This window comes from Strongylocentrotus purpuratus, unplaced genomic scaffold (genome assembly GCF_000002235.5).
Source record: "Strongylocentrotus purpuratus isolate Spur 01 unplaced genomic scaffold, Spur_5.0 spur5_scaffold_2, whole genome shotgun sequence".
Classification (NCBI taxonomy): domain Eukaryota; kingdom Metazoa; phylum Echinodermata; class Echinoidea; order Camarodonta; family Strongylocentrotidae; genus Strongylocentrotus; species Strongylocentrotus purpuratus.
The window spans coordinates 4,163,773-4,183,390 of record NW_022145605.1 but is presented as its reverse complement, the minus strand read 5'-3'; the positions used below and the strand labels follow the sequence as shown (position 1 = coordinate 4,183,390).

The following is a 19,618-nucleotide window of genomic DNA, read 5'->3' as shown; positions in this document are numbered from 1 at the left end:
AATAATTTCATATAATGTAAATATTTTTAACATTGAATAATTTCAATATCAGTGGTGAACGTTTACACCTATAATAATAATAATAATAATAATAATAGCTAGTTCTTATATAGCACTTTTCAGGACCGAATGCCCTCTCAAAGCGCGTTACAGATATCCTGACGGTATATGTGCGTCCCAGAAAAGACGAAACCGAGAATTATCGATGATTTATCATAACTTAATCACAATTATATTTAATAAATGACACATATTTGTAAAGCTTAGACCCTCTTCATTCATTTGATGCAACCCATATGATGCATATTTCACGTATGAGTGATTAAAAACAATTTGAAGAGAGGAAATTAAAAAGTCATTTGGCGGGCGTTATTTGAATTTCAAAGAGAATATCACATTTCTATAAACACCTCTATCAGGAAAAATGAGCCAGTAATAACAAAGTTCTGTTTGTTTAAAGTTATGCTTGCGTTTCCATAATTTGATTAAACGAGTTCGTTTTCACTGACTGCCTGCCGTAGCAACAAACAGAGTTGACGAAAGACTTTTAAACTCCGTTTCGTTGACGATCAGCCATGCAAAAAGAAGACTAAAGACTTGATGCATGGCTGATCGTCAACGAAACATGCGGTCCACACCCACTCACCCCTTTTCTTTTACATAATCTTGTCCATGTAGTTCATAATTCTACCCTTGTGCTCCCACACTGCGTTTTATAATTATGTTGATACCTGATCTCTTCAGTAGTCTCCGTAGACACAACACTTCATATGTAATTTGGAAAATTTATCGAGTTCAAAGAATATTTCAAAAGGGTAGAATTAAGGTCATCAGGCAAATAAAAGATTGATCTATTCCAAACGTCTCATTATCTCCAATCATAGGTGACAAAATATGGGAAACTGTACTCAAATCAACATTACTGATTGCACGTTCATATGATGCCCGAAGGGTCATCATTCACACGTATACACATAAATATACAAGAATAAATATTCACAAAACCAAAGTTATTACTACTATTACATAAAAAAGAAAAAGAAACAAAAAGTTCTTAGAGTACAGAGAAATACTGCAGATTTGTAATGCACCACAGTAATTGCATGATTGATAACAATTGGGAAATGGGTCTCTGTAGAGTCAGTGATAGCTTTAGTGCTAGAGAAAAGTCTTTAATAGTCACTTTAAGTCATTTTCGCTCGTAATTAATCGTTTAATTTGTTTGCCTCCACTCGTTGGGAAGAGGCCGAGTATTCTGCCATCGGAAGACGATGCGGTAAGTGTCTTCTCACAATTTTTCGCTTTTGATAATAAGTTAGCGTTTGTCTTGGTAAGGTCCTCGTCGATCCCCATTCTTGTGCCTTTCAGTTCGCGTCGCTTTAACATGGAATATCAGGCATCCTCCCCCCCCCCCCCCATTTTTCTCTTTCTCTCTCTCTCTATGATTTAATAATTAATAAAACAAAAATCATAAGCAGTTTTAATGACGTATTTACAAAATCCCCTTTTTGTAATCTAACTTGACATAATCATCATTCATGGCTTCGTCCAGCATTGACTGTGAAATCTGAGGGAAATATTTGGCAAACGCCTCTTTTATCTCTTCACGAGACCTGAAGTAGGACTTCGAAATGCATCCAGGCTCATTCTCTATTAATAGAGTAGTGTTATTGATACAAACAAAGCGACCGTCGGGAAACGCCATGCATCTGAGGCTGGTTAGAAAGAAATGTCTAGGCATATCATCAATGCTGACATAGATCGGTGCCATGCTGGGTTTAAAGTGGGCTACCTCGACACCTTTCTTGAAATTAATGCGGATAAATCGGTACCAACCATCGGTGACAGGAAAGGCTTCCATGGTCTGCTTGGCCGGGTGACCGTCGACTTGATGCAAACAAAATATGACGTCATCTTGGCGGGAAAACTTGAAACGCAGGAAGGACTCGTGGTACACAGGTGACTCGTCCTTGAAGTCGAAGGGAACTGCGCAAAAATACGGATTCCCGTTCCCGACGTCGGCGTAATGCCTGCTGCCCTCACTTGTCAAATTGTGGACGATTACGGCGGCATGGTCGCTGGGACTTTCGATGTCGCAAGCGATAAGCGTTACATCAAAACCCAAAGCTTGGAGGAGGAGATAGAAGAAGACATTCTGTTGGTAACAAAGTCCGCCTATCTTATCGGTAAGAATATCCTGCTTGATCTCGGCTACGGTAGGAACATGTCTCTTGCGGTGGGGCGTGGCAATATTTTTGACGTTCTGGTACGGGAAGTGATGGAGATACGCTCGCAGGAGGTCTTGAAGAAAGTCCTTTGGACTCGCCTCGAACTTGGTGGACGGCGCAGGGATGCACAGGGCATCACGCACGAAGTCAAAGGCTTCTTCCGGTGTAATCATCGTGTCATCTGTGGATCCCGACATTCTCTGAGGTATCAAAAAAGAAAAGAACGGAGAACTATTTCGTTACATTTTATCAATATGCCTATTTCATCTTTAGACCTCATCGTTCGTAATCAAACATATTCCTCAACTTAGATTGGGCCCATGGACCTAACTTACAGGAGCTATATTGATCAGAAAGATCAATGCCTACGTTAGATGGAATCCAAGAGAAAAAGAAAAAGGATTTTCATATATTTATGTAGCTTTTACTGTGCGTTCAGGCGAGTGGTGGCGCACTTTTACTTTAAGTATCTGTAACATTGTGCAAATTGTATTGTGAAGTTCGTTGAACACTCTCGTCACTAAAGTGTAATTTAGCAAAATACGTCAACCGACCAATGTTGCATGTTTAACCACACAGAATAATATCGAAGGAAATCTGTTCGCGTGCTTAAAGATATGGACCGGTGGTGGTAAAATTGCGGTTCAAGGGTTTTGGGTGCCAAATATCCATTTAATATTATTTAAATATTGAATGCAGAGGTTTAGATGGCAATACTTCAACCTAAATTCGCAAAAAACAGAAATATATGCCCAAATGTTCAATGTTGAAGTGCATTCGCGATATTCTATCCAGGCCGGATCAATATGATAATTTACCAAATACATTATTAATAGGCGGTTTCCCGGTAAAATTTGTATTATCACGTATTATTCAAAACATATTTTTTCACATGATTGATAATAAGAGCTTTCATTTAATTTTTTGAGAGACCGGGGGCGTTTCCAAAACTGCCCGCCCGCCCAATTAAGACATAACAGTCGTCTGGCGTTTATAACACCGAGTGAAATAGATCTAAATGGGGTAAATCAGTTCAAAGCTGCTTTAATACTGAGCATAAAAAGAAAACACTGAACACAGATTCTGAGGGACGTTCATTGCAATTCTAGAATCAAAATTTAACACAAAAGTCATAAAGAAATATTATTAAACCAATACGTTTTCCGAACCTAAATGCGGTTTATAAGTTCCACTCAAAATCTACTATTCACTCAGTTTTATTCGAGGAAGGGCTGAGCCGGGGGAGGAGGGGGGGGGGGGGGTCACTCCCGACATGACAGGCTACGCATCCACGTCCAGAAAAAGCGGGTGTCTTTTTCAGCTACATGTATATGGCGTCGTCGACGTTTTTCTTAAAAAGGATTTTTTTCAAGCACTGATCGCACCCCCTCCCCCCCCCCCCAAAAAAGGGATACCTTTCAGGTTCACTTGTTTCGACGTCTTCGGTTAATGTGCGATACAGACGCCATTACGGTCCATTTTCAGAGGTTGATGGACATGGGTGGGTAGCACTTGGTGTATGAGAGTGACCCCCCCCCCCCCCCCCAGATACTGAGATTTGAATATTATTACTTAGTTCTCAAATCTGACTTTCATAACCTACAATTAGAGCAAATTGGCAAATTTAAATTTTGTCTGAAATGTGTACTATAAGTTGAGGGGGTCTACTCCAACATTTTAAGTGGGAAATGAGAAGGAATGCATGGTTTATTGATGACCTCTATGCACTATGAACACGACGGACAAAGAAAGCGGACAAAATATACAGTTCCTCAGGTAGATAAAGGAACATCCTTTCACTGCTATTATGTACAAATGTGTAGAACAGGTGAATAAACATGTGACACCTGTTCTACACATTTTTACATAATAGCAGTGAAGAGATGTTCCTTTGTATACCTGAGGAACTGTATATTTTGTCCGCTTTCTTTGTCAGTCATGTTCATAGTGATGATATATCTAAAGAGATTAAAGAGCGCCATCTACAAAACCTCGATCAGCAAACAACAACTATTAAAATACTTTGGCCCGAATTCACAAAGCAAGGTTTGAGCTCAGACCAAGGTTTATGTGCGTCATATGACGCGTTTCAGGTTTGAGTTCAGACCTTGGTCTGAAATGCATTTCACAAACCAGGTTTGAGCTCAGACCGAGTTTGTACAAACCTTGGTCTGATCAAACTGGGTTTGTCCTCAGACCTCCGTTGTGAATTCGGGCCCGTAGGTCTATATAATGTAAGAGTTCAAAGGAAGGTGATATGACGCAAAAGAAAATCATTGTACCATCAACATGTTTTGTAATCAAGTTGTTCCCATAATGTTAATCAAGAGATTTTTTTAAATACCATTCAACGACACTTCCAAGGTCCATTTTATAGTGAAAACTAATTTGATTAGTATATTCTGTCTTGTTTGTAGATCCTTTCTAGAGGGCAAGTCCATTAGTTTAGTGTCATAATCTCAAAGAACGATTTCCATTGCTCGAAACCCACGACCATGACCGGTATATAAACGATGGTCCGCCGCCACCCTTTGGACTTTGGACTTTGATTATTTAAAAATAAATTTCAGCTCATTACATAGGCTTCACATTGTGCCAATGTGTTACTATATAAATTTTAACATGACTTTCGGTTTAAGCTCGACGGCTTCGCCATGGTTGCATGGTAAAGTCGATTTTCACAAAAGGAGTTAGATAATAATGATAATAATAATAATAATAGCCTAATAGTCCACTCCAAATTTTATTATAAACCGAAACGGAAATTCTTTTTGCCCAATTGATCGTGAGCCCGGCAGCCACTGAGCAGCGCCAGATCGACGTTGCTCTATCCCTTATTGTTGAACGCCAAACAAGGTAGCAACAACTCCCATCTTTTAACGTCTTTTGGTATGACGCGGCCGGGGTTCGAACCCACGACCTTCCGGTTGTGAGGCGGACGCTCTACTGACTGAGCCAACACTCCGGTATCGAGGTACATGTATGTTAAATAGTGCATCGAGTGTCGGATTCCCCCCTACTTCCCCTTCTTCTTCGTCGTCGTCTTCTTCTTCTTCTTCTTCTTCTTCTTCTTCTTCTTCTTCTTCTTCTTCTTCTCCTTCTTCTCCTTCTTCTCCTTCTTCCTCCTCCTCCTTCTTCTTCTTCTTCTTCTCTTCTTCTTCTTCTTCTTCTTCTTCTTCTTCTTCTTCTTCTTCTTCTTCTTCTTCTTCTTCTTCTTCTCTCATCAAAGACTATATTGCAGTATGTTTTGCTTGTATAATCAAACCTTTCTGAGTGGCCATCTCTCTATAAAGACCACCTGTGTATAGTGGCCATGCATTTTCCCTCTCCTCCCTCGATCGAGAGAGAAACGTGTGATGTGAAATGTACCTGTTTAGAAAGGCCACCTGTCTCAGTGGCTTTTTTCTGTTTCCCTTCGGTGGCCTTAATAGATGCAGGTTTTACTGTAATTGTTTTTTAAGAGACGTGTATCAATCAGATATAAGTCTGTCCTATAATTTCACATATTATTTCGTCTGTCATCCCTCTTGACTCCCAATACAAACAAATAACACAATAATACACTTCAATTATTGTGGGATAGCCTGACGACTACTGAGAGGACACTTTTATTTATTTTTTTTGTCTCAAAATTTGAAAAATTGACATTTTGCTCCGTTGGGGGGGGGGGGGGGTAAGGTCACCTTTCTTAGGTCAGCCATGGGGGTGATTTTTTTTTTTTTTTAATAATTAAAAAAAAATATATAAAAAAAAAACCAAAGGGGGGGGGGGGGTTTAGGGATTTTTTTTAGGGGGGTTTACACACATAAAAATACCAAAGGGGGGGGGGTTAACCCCCAAACACCCCCCCCCCCCCCCCTGCGTACGCGCCTGCATGACACAATGCACTTTTATTGTAAATAACAGTTGTCTAGTTGAAAGTTCAAGCTAGAATGATTCAATAACACACTAATTTATGCCACGCCCTGGTCTCCGTGGCAGAATTAGCTCGGACACCTGTACAAGCTACCTATGCAAATTACATTCCATCGGGGCACGGCTCCGGACCCAACATAAGTATACAAACAACATTTGCCCGCTATACAATCGTACCGCAGACAAATAATATTACTTACCTCTATCATCCGATACTGAAAGACACAGGTTCTGGACCAGAGCAGGGCATGTGAGTTAAAGTCTCACCTCCCTGACCAGAGTTAGATTGAGTAGACGAAGACAGAGATCTGAGTTTAGCCTGTCCCTATATAACACCAGCGCCCAGCGGTATACAGCTAAACCAATTCACATCGAAATCAGCGTTGTTCATGCATGCAAATATCCCGGGTTCACAGGTTCACAGATACGCCATTATAATTATAGGGTCATTTTAGAAAAGGTGCGATACGCCAACAGGGTCCATTTCAGAGGTTGATGGGCACGGCTGGGTAGCACTTGTGTATGAGAGTGACCCCCCCCCCCCCCCCCGCCCAGGAAAATTTAAGCGGGTGTTTAATATCAACATTACATATATGATTTGATTATGATATGGTATGGTATGATATGATATGCCATGATATGATATGAAATGATATGATATTATACGATATGATGACATGATAATTATGATATGACAGCATGATTATGATATGAAATGTATTAAAATGATATGATGTGATACGATATACTACGATATGATATATATGATATGATATGATGTGATATGATATAGCCTGGAAAGTAAACTTTCATTACTAAATTCCTTTACACTTAATTGTCAATCATTTGCTTTAATATTTATAATAAATAAGTCCTCATATTCCTGTTGCAACAAATTATGTTCTAGCCTGGTAGAAATACCATATTATTCCGGTATACTGATCGTGTTCTAGCCTGGTAGAAATTCCATATTATTCCGCTATACGGATCAAGTATTATGAATATTATAACAATGCCATTGTGAATAACACATATGCTGAATCATGTATGTATGAAAACAGTCTTCTCATTCAAGTCTTTTACAATACCTGCAAAAAGAACGGATTGAGTATCATGAATATTATAACATAACATCGCATCGTGAATAACAAATATGCTGAATCGTTCATGTATGAAAATAGTCTTCTCACTCCAGTCTTTCACAACAACTTGCAAAAAGAATGAAATGAGTCTGAAATACACAGCGGAGCACAACGATGACTTGTGTAAGACTAACTTTCTATGATCGTTTGGCTGTCCTGTGAAACTTCTATTTATGCCACATGACTGTATAAAGCAACTGGCTGCGTTTTAAATGTTATATCAGGCTAAAGTAATTCGCAGAATTAAAATTATAAATGAAGTGATAACATATCTCTTTATTGCTCTCTCTCTCTCTCTCTCTCTCTCTCTCTCTGTGTGTCTCTCTCTCTCTCTCTCTCTCTGACTCTGTCTCTGTCTGTCTCTCTCTCTCTCTGTCTCTCTCTCGCTCTCTCTCTCTGTCTCTCTCTGTCTCTCTCTCTTTCTCTATCTCCATTTGAATCACACAGGTCGATTATACGACATAACGAACTCATTTGAGATAGTTTTTTCAGTTATTTGGAGGTATAGGTGTGCTGATCTTCATCCTGACTCTAATCTTCATCTACCGTCAAAGAACAAACTCGATCTACTAGAAGACTAGACCTTCCTTCGACTTGGCTATACGCCTTGATGGCCTTACAGCTCGGTTTTCGAGGCGTAGTTATTAGGGACTTTCAGATTTGCAAGTCGACATAGTGGAGTGCTACGTGTGAAATCCTTTTAAGACACTGGCAGTGCCTAAAAAGGATGTCACATTGCCTTAAAAATGATGTCTCACGTAGCAGTCCATTATGTCGACGTGCAAATCTAAAAGTCCCTATTCTTAGTTTCCTTTATTCTAGCGGTTTAGGTGTCGTTGGGTGCCATACAAAGTCTACTATCAGTCACTTCTGTAATATTGTCTTTTCTCGTTTGAACCTGTTATACATTTCATTGCAAAAAGAAAACAAATGAGTCGCCGTTGCTGCTAAATTGGCAATCGTTTTTTAATATTATTAAGGGGCAGTAGGAATGAGAAGGTTTGTTTTACATTAGGCTTTCTGCCTCACGCTCTCTGTATTACTGTTTCTTTCTGATGAGCGTTGTTTAGATCTGGTTATCTTTTGTAATCTTATGTAAGCTCTTATTTAATATTAGTAATCGACAACTAGTTATTTGATTTGTTTTGTTTTGTTTATGTATGTGAGACATGAGTACATTAAACGCCATTTTTCCTACTATAGGATTTCTCGGTCACTTTCGTAAGTTGGCCACACAAATTCATTTTATGTTCATTCAATTTCGCCGATTCTGTCACCGCAGCTGTTATTTTTCGTTCAAATTCGTTTTTAGCATTTAAATTCCTAAAACGATCATTCAAAAACATTTCATTTTCATTCGAATTAAAACGTGTTTCTTTTTCGTAAAATTTGCATTCAATTTAAAGCGAGACGATTCGCGATTACGTAATAGCGTCTTCCGTGAATTCAAATTCGTTTCTTTGCATACAGTTTCACACGTTTTGCAGACAAATTAAACATGTAAATCTTACCCAGTATGATCATATATAGAACCCCGCAAGCTTAGTTCCATGCTAAATCCATTTCAAATTGTATGGGTTGGTAAGCAACAAACATGTTATTTGTCCTCACTATGGGTGTATATTATACCCACTAAATCATCACTATTTAGCGACTGAATGCTTATGTGTTAAGTAGATAAAGCCTAGCCACATCAATATAGAATTAGCATGGAACTAAGCAAGAGTGTCTTTTTATGAATATGCAATGATATAAGTGCATGCAAAGTGTGTGTTTACAGACTACAGTTGTATTTATTGGAGAGGCGTACCATAATGGCGGGGGGGGGGGTATCAATACTCTATACATTGATTTATTTTTAATATATATTTTGTTTGGTTTTGTTTTTGATAATTTATTCGATGTTCGTAATCTCTTTGGAGCCATTTATATTTGTGTAAATTATATTTAGTCTGTATTGAACGTGTTAAGAACAATCTATGTGTATCAGTTCAATCACAATTACAATCACATCAATATCTAAATCACCATCACACTGAATCACAATCACGATCGTGATCACAGTCACAATTACCATCTCAGTCACAATCGTAATCACCATCTCAATTACAATCACGATCACGCTACACAATCATTAATGAGTTTGATACATTGTTTTCTCACTGCGCGCACATCTCAATAACTCATGCCATGTGGACATAAACTAAAGAATACACGTATACAATCTGAAATCTTGTTTTGGTTATAAATATATTTTGATCATAATTACATCATGCATGACATTATCATGTTCGTCTACGTTATATCACTTCCAAAAGATGACCGAGTACGATAAAGTCCGTGTTGAGAACATCAGTAAGATGATGTCCAATAACCCTCTACATGTTGACGGGCAAGACATCTAGGCATGTTATAACTCATTTGTTTAATTTAGATGAGAAACATGTGCATATACCATGTATACCATAGGTTTGTAAAGATAGGCGAATGTGATTGAAAACTTTGTTATTTAGAATGACCCAAAGTGAAATTGAATGGTACGGACGTCCGATTTGCCATTGTTGACGAAAATGAATGCAAACTGCGCATTTGTAAGCGGTTGTTAAATTGAATGAAACAAGTGCTAAATCCATTGACCAAATAAGTAAATCAAATGAAAAAAGTGTTATTTTGAATGAACTTTACACGCCGGCAGCTTTATTTCGCGAATTTGAATGAACTTTGTATCAAAACGAATGAAAAGCTTACGAAAGTGACCGAGAAATCCTATATTATGATGATCCACTATAAGTTATGATGATACTATGTGTATATGATGTTTTAATCAAAATGAAAAGGATCAATAAAACATCAAATACAAAAGATAAAAATATAATATTATTTTACTTACCCCCATGGCATTATTTTACTTACCCCCATGGCATTAGTTTACTTACTCCAATGTCATTATTCTACTTATTATTATGGGGGGGGGCAAAGAGAGATAAGCATTTCGTCACGAGAAGAAAAATCGTATTCTTATAAATCAAGTACCATTATGAAAATACACTAGCCATAAGCTTTGGAATTCCCTTTCTGTTGAACTTAAATTTAGCCCATCACTTAGAAAACATAGAAAATATATAATTAGCTTCAACTGTCATGACTATTGATCAACTTATTCTATTGTATAATGTTTGTTGCACTTATGGGCCCGAATTCACAAAGGAGGTCTGTCGACAAACCTCCTTTGTGAATTCGGGCCCATGGTGTTCGTTTATATTCTGTTTGATTTCAATTGTTTGGTTTGTTAAGTTATGTTCTGCGCTTGTAGTACTTTATCGTCCAATTTATAATTTGTTAGGGTTCTGCCTCGAAATGGTCTTTGCGGGTTTATTCTCATCCTTCATTTCTCCTTCAATACATTACTCAGTTAATGAATCCCCGATTACATCAATATCAATATTCAGCCGGCTTTTATTCGAGTTGTATCTTCTTGAACAATCTTGTTACATAATGCCATATAATAAATGTTTTGAACATCAAATAATTTCAGTTTTTAAATGCGAAAGATTTAGCTCATTGTTTATTTTTTAAATATAAAATAATTTCATATAATGTAAATATTTTTAACATTGAATAATTTCAATATCAGTGGTGAACGTTTACACCTATAATAATAATAATAATAATAATAATAGCTAGTTCTTATATGGCATTTTTCAGGACCGAATGCCCTCTCAAAGCGCGTTACAAATATCCTGACGGTATATGTGCGTCCCAGAAAAGACGAAACCGAGAATTATCGATGATTTATCATAACTTAATCACAATTATATTTAATAAATGACACATATTTGTAAAGCTTAGACCCTCTTAATTTATTTGATGCAACCCATATGATGCATATTTCACGTATGAGTGATTAAAAACAATTTGAAGAGAGGAAACCAAAAAGTCATTTGGCGGGCGGTATTTGAATTTTAAAGAGAAAATCACATTTCTATAAACACCTCTATCAGGAAAAATGAGCCAGCAATAACAAAGTTCTGTTTGTTTAAAGTTATGCTTGCGTTTCCATAATTTGATTAAACGAGTTCGTTTTCACTGGCTGCCTGCCGTAGCAACAAACAGAGTTGACGAAAGACTTTTAAACTCCGTTTCGTTGACGATCAGCCATGCAAAAAGAAGACTAAAGACTTGATGCATGGCTGAACTTCAACGAAACAAGCGGTCCACACCCACTCACCCCTTTTCTTTTATATAAACTTGTCTATGTAGTTCATAATTCTACCCTTGTGCTCCCACACTGCGTTTTATAATTATGTTGATACCTGATCTCTTCAGTAGTCTCCGTAGACACAACACTTCATATGTAATATGGAAAATTTATCGAGTTCAAAGAATATTTCAAAAGGGTAGAATTAAGGTCATCAGGCAAATAAAAAAGATTGATCTATTCCAAACGTCTCATTATCTCCAATCATAGGTGACAAAATATGGGAAACTGTACTCAAATCAACATTACTGATTGCACGTTCATATGATGCCCGAAGGGTCATCATTCACACGTATACACATAAATATACAAGAATAAATATTCACAAAACCAAAGTTATTACTACTATTACATAAAAAAGAAAAAGAAACAAAAAAGTTCTTAGAGTACAAAAATACTGCAGATTTGGAATGCACCACAGTAATTGCATGATTGATAACAATTGGGAAATGGGTCTCTGTAGAGTCAGTGATAGCTTTAGTGCTAGAGAAAAGTCTTTAATAGTCACTTTAAGTCATTTTCGCTCGTAATTAATCGTTTAATTTGTTTGCCTCCACTCGTTGGGAAGAGGCCGAGTATTCTGCCATCGGAAGACGATGCGGTAAGTGTCTTCTCACAATTTTTCGCTTTTGATAATAAGTTAGCGTTTGTCTTGGTAAGGTCCTCGTCGATCCCCATTCTTGTGCCTTTCAGTTCGCGTCGCTTTAACATGGAATATCAGGCATCCTCCCCCCCCCCCCCCATTTTTCTCTTTCTCTCTCCCTCTATGATTTAATAATTAATAAAACAAAAATCATAAGCAGTTTTAATGACGTATTTACAAAATCCCCTTTTTGTAATCTAACTTGACATAATCATAATTCATGGCTTCGTCCAGCATTGACTGTGAAATCTGAGGGAAATATTTGGCAAACGCCTCTTTTATCTCTTCACGAGACCTGAAGTAGGACTTCGAAATGCATCCAGGCTCATTCTCTATTAATAGAGTAGTGTTATTGATACAAACAAAGCGACCGTCAGGAAACGCCATGCATCTGAGGCTGGTTAGAAAGAAATGTCTAGGCATATCATCAATGCTGACATAGATCGGTGTCATGCTGGGTTTAAAGTGGGCTACCTCGACACCTTTCTTGAAATTAATGCGGATAAATCGGTACCAACCATCGGTGACAGGAAAGGCTTCCATGGTCTGCTTGGCTGGGTGACCGTCGACTTGATGCAAACAAAATATGACGTCATCTTGGCGGGAAAACTTGAAACGCAGGAAGGACTCGTGGTACACAGGTGACTCGTCCTTGAAGTCGAAGGGAACTGCGCAAAAATACGGATTCCCGTTCCCGACGTCGGCGTAATGCCTGCTGCCCTCACTTGTCAAATTGTGGACGATTAGGGCGGCATGGTCGCTGGGACTTTCGATGTCGCAAGCGATAAGCGTTACATCAAAACCCAAAGCTTGGAGGAGGAGATAGAAGAAGACATTCTGTTGGTAACAAAGTCCGCCTATCTTATCGGTAAGAATATCCTGCTTGATCTCGGCTACGGTAGGAACATGTCTCTTGCGGTGGGGCGTGGCAATATTTTTGACGTTCTGGTACGGGAAGTGATGGAGATACGCTCGAAGGAGGTCTTGAAGAAAGTCCTTTGGACTCGCCTCGTACTTGGTGGACGGCGCAGGGATGCACAGGGCATCACGCACGAAGTCAAAGGCTTCTTCCGGTGTAATCATCGTGTCATCTGTGGATCCCGACATTCTCTGAGGTATCAAAAAAGAAAAGAACGGAGAACTATTTCGTTACATTTTATCAATATGCCTATTTCATCTTTAGACCTCATCGTTCGTAATCAAACATATTCCTCAACTTAGATTGGGCCCATGGACCTAACTTACAGGAGCTATATTGATCAGAAAGATCAATGCCTACGTTAGATGGAATCCAAGAGAAAAAGAACTAGATGGAACTTCGACTGCGCGCAGTCGAAAATGATGCCTCCGTCATAGAGCAAGTTTACAAACCAAAAAGCAATTTCTCATATACATATATGACCCTTTGATCTTTGACCTCATGACCCTAAAATGTACTCAGTTCATTGGCTCTGCAAGATGTCCTGAGTTAAATAGTAATCCATCTGTCAGTTCTAATGAGAATGCGTTCACAAGCTATTTTTGCATACATAATGAGCCCATGACATTTGACCTTTGACCTCATGACCCAAGAATCTACTCAGTTCATTGGCTCTGCAAGATACATACATGATCTAAGTTTGGCAGGAATCCATCAATCTGTTCCAATGATAATGCGATCACAAGCTATTTTTTGCATACATAATGAGCCCTGTGACCTTTAACCTTTGACCTCGTGACCCCAAAATCTAATCAGTTCATCGGCTCTGCAAGATACATACATGACCAAAGTTTGGCAGGAATCCATCAATCGGTTTTCAGATAACGCGATCACGAGCTGTTTTTGCATACATAAATGAGCCCTGTGACCTTTGACCTTTGACCTCGTGACCCCAAAATCTAATCAGTTCATCGGCTTTGCAAGATACATACATGACCAAAGTTTGGCAGGAATCCATCAATCGGTTCTTCAGATAACGCGATCACGAGAACGGGACGTACGGACGGACGTACGGACGGACGGACGGACGGACGGACAACCCGAAAACATAATGCCTCCGGCTACTTCGTAACGGAGGCATAAAAAGGATTTTCATATATTTATGTAGCTTTTACTGTGCGTTCAGGCGAGTGGTGGCGCACTTTTACTTTAAGTATCTGTAACATTGTGCAAATTGCATTGTGAAGTTCGTTGAACACTCTCGTCACTAAAGTGTAATTTAGCAAAATACGTCAACCAACCAATGTTACATGGTTAACCAGACAGAATAATATCGAAGGAAATCCGTTCGCGTGCTTAAAGATATGGACCGGTGGTGGTAAAATTGCGGTTCAAGGGTTTTGGGTGCCAAATATCCATTTAATATTATTTAAATATTGAATGCAGAGGTTTAGATGGCAATACTTCAACCTAAATTCGCAAAAAACAGAAATATATGCCCAAATGTTCAATGTTGAAGTGCATTCGCGATATTCTATCCAGGCCGGATCAATATAATAATTTACCAAATACATTATTAATAGGCGGTTTCCCGGTAAAATTTGTATTATCACGTATTATTCAAAACATATTTTTTCACATGATTGATAATAAGAGCTTTCATTTAATTTTTTGAGAGACCGGGGGCGTTTCCAAAACTGCCCGCCCGCCCAATTAAGACATAACAATCGTCTGGTGTATATAACATTGAGTGAAATAGATCTAAATGGGGTAAATCAGTTCAAAGCTGCTTTAATACTGAGCATAAAGAGAAAACACTGAACACAGATTCTGAGGGACGTTCATTGCAATTCTAGAATCAAAATTTAACACAAAAGTCATAAAGAAATATTATTAAACCAATACGTTTTCCGAACCTAAATGCGGTTTATAAGTTCCACTCAAAATCTACTGTTCACTAAGTTTTATTCGAGGAAGGGCTGAGCCGGGGGAGGAGGGGGGGGGGGGGTCACTCCCGACATGACAGGCTACGCATCCACGTCCAGAAAAAGCGGGTGTCTTTTTCAGCTACATGTATATGGCGTCGTCGACGTTTTTCTTAAAAAGGATTTTTTTCAAGCACTGATCGCACCCCCTCCCCCCCCCCCCAAAAAAAGGGATACCTTTCAGGTTCACTTGTTTCGACGTCTTCGGTTAATGTGCGATACAGACGCCATTACGGTCCATTTTCAGAGGTTGATGGACATGGGTGGGTAGCACTTGGTGTATGAGAGTGACCCCCCCCCCCCCCCAGATACCGAGATTTGAATATTATTACTTAGTTCTCAAATCTGACTTTCATAACCTACAATTAGAGCAAATTGGCAAATTTAAATTTTGTCTGAAATGTGTAGTACCGGGTTTGTCCTCAGACCTCCGTTGTGAATTCGGGCCTGTAGGTCTATAATTTATAATGTAAGAGTTCAAAGGAAGGTAATATGACGCAAAAGAAAATCATTGTACCATCAACATGTTTTGTAATCAAGTTGTTCCCATAATGTTAATCAAGAGATTTTTTTAAATACCATTCAACGACACTTCCAAGGTCCATTTTATAGTGAAAACTAATTTGATTAGTATATTCTGTCTTGTTTGTAGATCCTTTCTAGAGGGCAAGTCCATTAGTTTAGTGTCATAATCTCAAAGAACGATTTCCATTGCTTGAAACCCACGACCATGACCGGTATATAAACGATGGTCCGCCGCCACCCTTTGGACTTTGGACTTTGATTATTTAAAAATAAATTTCAGCTCATTACATAGGCTTCACATTGTGCCAATATGTTACTATATAAATTTTAACCTGACTTTCGGTTTAAGCTCGACGGCTTCGCCATGGTTGCATGGTAAAGTCGATTTTCACAAAAGGAGTTAGATCGAGGTACACGTATGTTAAATAGTGCATCGAGTGTCGGATTCCCCCCTACTTCCCCTTCTTCTTCGTCGTCGTCTTCTTCTTCTTCTTCTTCTTCTCCTTCTTCTCCTTCTTCTCCTTCTTCCTCCTCCTCCTCCTTCTTCTTCTTCTTCTTCTTTCTCTTCTTCTTCTTCTTCTTCTTCTTCTTCTTCTTCTTCTTCTTCTTCTTCTTCTTCTTCTTCTCTCATCAAAGACTATATTGCAGTATGTTTTGCTTGTATAATCAAACCTTTCTGAGTGGCCATCTCTCTATAAAGACCACCTGTGTATAGTGGCCATGCATTTTCCCTCTCCTCCCTCGATCGAGAGAGAAACGTGTGATGTGAAATGTACCTGTTTAGAAAGGCCACCTGTCTCAGTGGCTTTTTTCTGTTTCCCTTCGGTGGCCTTAATAGATGCAGGTTTTACTGTAATTGTTTTTTAAGAGACGTGTATCAATCAGATATAAGTCTGTCCTATAACTTCACATATTATTTCGTCTGTCATCCCTCTTGACTCCCAATACAAACAAATAACACAATAATACACTTCAATTATTGTGGGATAGCCTGACGACTACTGAGAGGACACTTTTATTTTTTTTTTGTCTCAAAATTTGAAAAATTGACATTTTGCTCCGTTGGGGGGGGGGGGGGGTAAGGTCACCTTTCTTAGGTCAGCCATGGGGGTGGTTTTTTTTTTTTTTTTTTTTTTTTTTAATAATTAAAAAAAAAAAAAAAAAAAAACAAAAGGGGGGGGGGGGGGGGGGGGGGGGGGGGGGGGGGGGGGGGGGGGGGGGGGGGGGGTTTAGGGATTTTTTTAGGGGGTTTACACACATAAAATACCAAAGGGGGGGTTTAACCCCCCAAACCCCCCCCCCCCCCCCCCCCCCCCCCCCCCCCCCTGCGTACGCGCCTGCATGACACAATGCACTTTTATTGTAAATAACAGTTGTCTAGTTGAAAGTTCAAGCTAGAATGATTCAATAACACTCTAATTGATGCCACGCCCTGGTCTCCGTGGCAGAATTAGCTCGGACACCTGTACAAACTACCTATGCAAATTACATTCCATCGGGGCACGGCTCCGGACCCAACATAAGTATACAAACAACATTTGCCCGCTATACAATCGTACCGCAGACAAATAATATTACTTACCTCTATCATCCGATACTGAAAGACACAGGTTCTGGACCAGAGCAGGGCATGTGAGTTAAAGTCTCACCTCCCTGACCAGAGTTAGATTGAGTAGACGAAGACAGAGATCTGAGTTTAGCCTGTCCCTATATAACACCAGCGCCCAGCGGTATACAGCTACATGTAAACCTATTCACATCGAAATCAGCGTTGTTCATGCATGCAAATATCCCGGGTTCACAGGTTCACAGATACGCCATTATATAGGGTCATTTTAGAAAAGGTGCGATACGCCAACAGGGTCCATTTCAGAGGTTGATGGGCACGGCTGGGTAGCACTTGTGTATGAGAGTGACCCCCCCCCCACCCCGCCCAGGAAACTTTAAGCAGGTGTTTAATATCAATGTAGAGATATCTACATATGATCCTTGAGACAATGTGGTAATTTCATGGTTCTTTGTTTATTAACACTCAACTGAACTCCAATCATTTCCATACACCGGAATGTACAAAGTAGCAATAATAGTAGTAGTTTAGTAGGTAAAACAAAGTTTTCCTTCCTTGAATCCGTGCCCACATCATATCATATCTGTAGTTTCCATGTGACAAGCCTAGCTACGTTTGTACAACAATTCCAGTCAATCTACGGTATCCTCAAAACAAAAACTAAATTTGGCTTCTTATATCTTGATCCTTACATTCCTCCCCCCAGTTGCAGCTAGAGGATGCAACGATTAACATCTATTTAACCAAAACTTAATTGTCCACCACTGATGTAAATTAACAAAATACCAACTGTTATCTACATGTATTATCAAATGTTTACAACCATTTTCTACATATTGTCTCATAACCTAGGTAAAATTACATTCAAACACTTTCTATTTATATAATACCTAGCTGTTTCCAAAACAAATCATAATCACAATGAGATGTAACACTTATATCTCCTTACTCTGCCAATTTCTACTATCTAAATGCACAGAATACACTAAATTCTGCAAAATTGAGCTTTATCCCTGGATTACTATAAACATTCCTGTATCAACTCAACAAAAGCATCCAATACAAAATAATCATGAATCAATGATAACTTTAAATCAAAATATTTTCAATGTTTACTCATAGCTGTCAAACTTTTGTCAAAATGTAATACCTATGGTAATTAAATTATCAAAAACACCATTTTTGTTATAATTGCCTTTCAAAATATAACTCTGGAAATAAACCAGTAATATAAAATCCAAACACAAGAATTGTTCTTCTAAAACAAGAATAATTAGTGGCTGTATTTACTACCTTTAACATTTTTCCTTTTGTTTTTACTTAAACATAAAACAATTTCTGAACACCTTCAATTGAACTGAACTGATGCACATGTACATCAACATAAAGGGAACATCGAAATAACGTAGATGCACATGTACTTTCAAACAATAGAGAAAAAGAAATATTTAGCATTGTGCATAATACCATCTTCATACATGTAATACTTGTACTTCCGCTTGAACATTAACCTTGTTCTTTCTATTCGCATATATCAATCTGTCCGAAGTTTACCTGCAGGACTGAAGTCACATTGTGGATTGACTACTAAGCACATGCAAATATCCTTGCCATTTGCACATAAAACTAAATAACATTCCTTACTTCACTTAAACATGTTAATCCTCAATTTAAATATAACACAATCTGAACTTCCTTATAATGCTCTACACTGCAGAGTGCAGACACATATATTTAAATCTTTTCATTCATGTTAATGTTCTGAACATCTAATAAAATGAAATTTCTAACTTTCTATGTCAAAACACTTTCCCCCTTTAACCCTATTTGAGTTCTCTCTTTCTGGTATGTTTTATATTAACAAAATGTATCTGATTTTAACTCTGAGGCTAATTCAATCATTACCTTGAACAAATTTTTAACAAAATATTCTCTTTTAATTATTTGTGTACATGTATGTTCAATCATCCTCAATTTAAACATCCCAATTGTAATAACACAAAGAAATATTGAAACTCAACAAACTTACATATATACATGTACATGTATGAGTATAAAACATCAAATTTCAAAACGAACATTTCAGTCATGAATAGCATTTCACAGATTTCAACTTAAACAGTTTGAAAGTTCACTAGTTCGTTCCAGTTCATGTTCATATCCTTTATCGTTCTTGCAAAGACTAAACAATATTCGGTGCTGACTTATCATAATTCAATGTCTTAAATTGACATCCTTTCATGGAAGTGTCCTCTCTTAAAATCGCGTAAAACTTTGCTCTCTTGCAATTCGCGTGTTGACAAAATCATCCTGTGTAAATTCGCGACTTGACATGTGTTGATCCAATCCAAATTCGCGATAAAACATGTGTTGATCCAATGCAAATTCGCGATAAAACATGTGTTGATCCAATGCAAATTCGCGGTTAAAGATGTG

The 19,618-nt window shown here is 38.3% G+C and overlaps 2 protein-coding genes across 2 annotated transcripts; both read right to left on the bottom strand.

Moving 5' to 3' along the window:
• Positions 1-560: 560 nt before the first annotated feature.
• On the bottom strand, positions 561-6,553 carry LOC115926603. The gene is made up of 3 exons (XM_030991461.1): positions 6,420-6,553; positions 6,344-6,380; positions 561-2,428 (listed from the first exon to the last, which is right to left on the bottom strand). Exons 2-3 carry the CDS (start codon positions 6,350-6,352, stop codon positions 1,493-1,495), a joined length of 945 nt encoding a protein of 314 aa, XP_030847321.1. The 5' UTR covers positions 6,353-6,380; positions 6,420-6,553; the 3' UTR covers positions 561-1,492.
• A 5,759-nt stretch (positions 6,554-12,312) lies between these two features.
• Positions 12,313-17,358, bottom strand: LOC115926602. The gene is made up of 3 exons (XM_030991460.1): positions 17,274-17,358; positions 17,198-17,234; positions 12,313-13,296 (listed from the first exon to the last, which is right to left on the bottom strand). Exons 2-3 carry the CDS (start codon positions 17,204-17,206, stop codon positions 12,361-12,363), a joined length of 945 nt encoding a protein of 314 aa, XP_030847320.1. The 5' UTR covers positions 17,207-17,234; positions 17,274-17,358; the 3' UTR covers positions 12,313-12,360.
• Positions 17,359-19,618: the final 2,260 nt, after the last annotated feature.